Source organism: Chinchilla lanigera, unplaced genomic scaffold, assembly GCF_000276665.1.
Source record: "Chinchilla lanigera isolate Chin_1 unplaced genomic scaffold, ChiLan1.0 scaffold00084, whole genome shotgun sequence".
Lineage (NCBI taxonomy): Eukaryota > Metazoa > Chordata > Mammalia > Rodentia > Chinchillidae > Chinchilla > Chinchilla lanigera.
Genome location: NW_004955485.1, coordinates 8,477,129 through 8,478,199, shown reverse-complemented (window position 1 = coordinate 8,478,199; position 1,071 = coordinate 8,477,129). Strand labels below are relative to the sequence as shown.

At 70.6% G+C, this 1,071-nt stretch overlaps 1 protein-coding gene across 1 annotated transcript in view; it reads right to left on the bottom strand.

The window, feature by feature from the left end:
* The window catches only part of Mgea5 (meningioma expressed antigen 5 (hyaluronidase)), a gene marked incomplete in the record, with an annotated part of 31,772 nt that extends 31,187 nt beyond the window's left edge, over positions 1-585 (bottom strand). The window contains 1 exon segment of the mRNA XM_013504106.1: positions 1-585. Within this exon segment, the coding sequence (XP_013359560.1) occupies positions 1-140 (140 nt within the window).
* Positions 586-1,071: the final 486 nt, after the last annotated feature.

Genomic DNA, 1,071 nt, shown 5'->3' with positions numbered 1-1,071 from the left:
GCCCCGGCCCCAGCGGGGTGCTCGTCTCCCGGGCCCGACGGCGCCTGCGGCTCCAACGCCGCCCCTGCAGCAGCCGAGGGGCTGGAGCTGAGGTCCGCCTCCCGCTCCTCCAGCGCCGCCTGGCCGTCCTTCTGGACCATCCTCCCGCGGCCCGCCGCCACCTCCGCGGCCCCTCGCCTGCGTCGCGGGGAGAGGACTCGGCCTGCGCCCCTCCCCCGCGGGGCGCGAGTGCCCGGATGCGAAGGGCGGCGGCGAGCCTTTGTCAGCCGCGGCCTCGGCGCGGGCGTCCGGAGCCCGGGGGGAGGCCGGGGTCCGGCCTCGCGTTCCTGGAAGCCGAAGTCAAGGACCCTTCTCTCGCGCTCGGATCTGCCGTCCGCCCGGCAACTGAAGTCCGCTCGCTGCAGCCCCGAAGCCGCGGGTACCCTCCCGGCCGCCTCCGCCACCCGCTTCCTGTTTATCCGCACTGCGCCTGCGCCACAGACCGGATCAGACCGGTCCCTCGGCCCGCGCCCCTCCTCCTCGGGCAGGTCTAGTGTGCCGGCCCGGGCGGGGGTGAATGGAACGCGGGGGCTGCGAAACGCGCGCGGAGTGAAGGCAGTGGACAGTACCACTTAGATTTCCTCCCCCCCCAGAGAGCCCAACACCCTGGGACGGACCTCCGCCGGCTTCCGGAGGGGCGGTGCGGGAGGAGGCTGCCGCCCGCGGGCGCGCCGGGAGGGCGGGGGGCGGGGAGGGAAGTGTTTACGCTGGCGCGGCGCAGGCGCAGAAGCTGAACTCGCGTTCTTAAAGAGACAGGAAGGAGTTGACCTACTTTCTCTGGAGGTTCGTGGCTGTCGTTTGGCTCGTCGCGTCTGCCGGACCCAGGCTCGGTTCTGGAAGGACGCAGTTCCGACGAGCCCGGCTAACCGCTATGCCTTGAGTCACTTCCCACCCCCACCCCTCGCCAATTCCGTTTGAAAACGCCCTTGTTCGTTCAGTCGTTCGGCGGACCCTTCTTGAGCCTGCCTCATCCTGGACCCTGGCACCACTATGAGCTCACTGTATGGTGGACAGAGATACACAAGCACACAG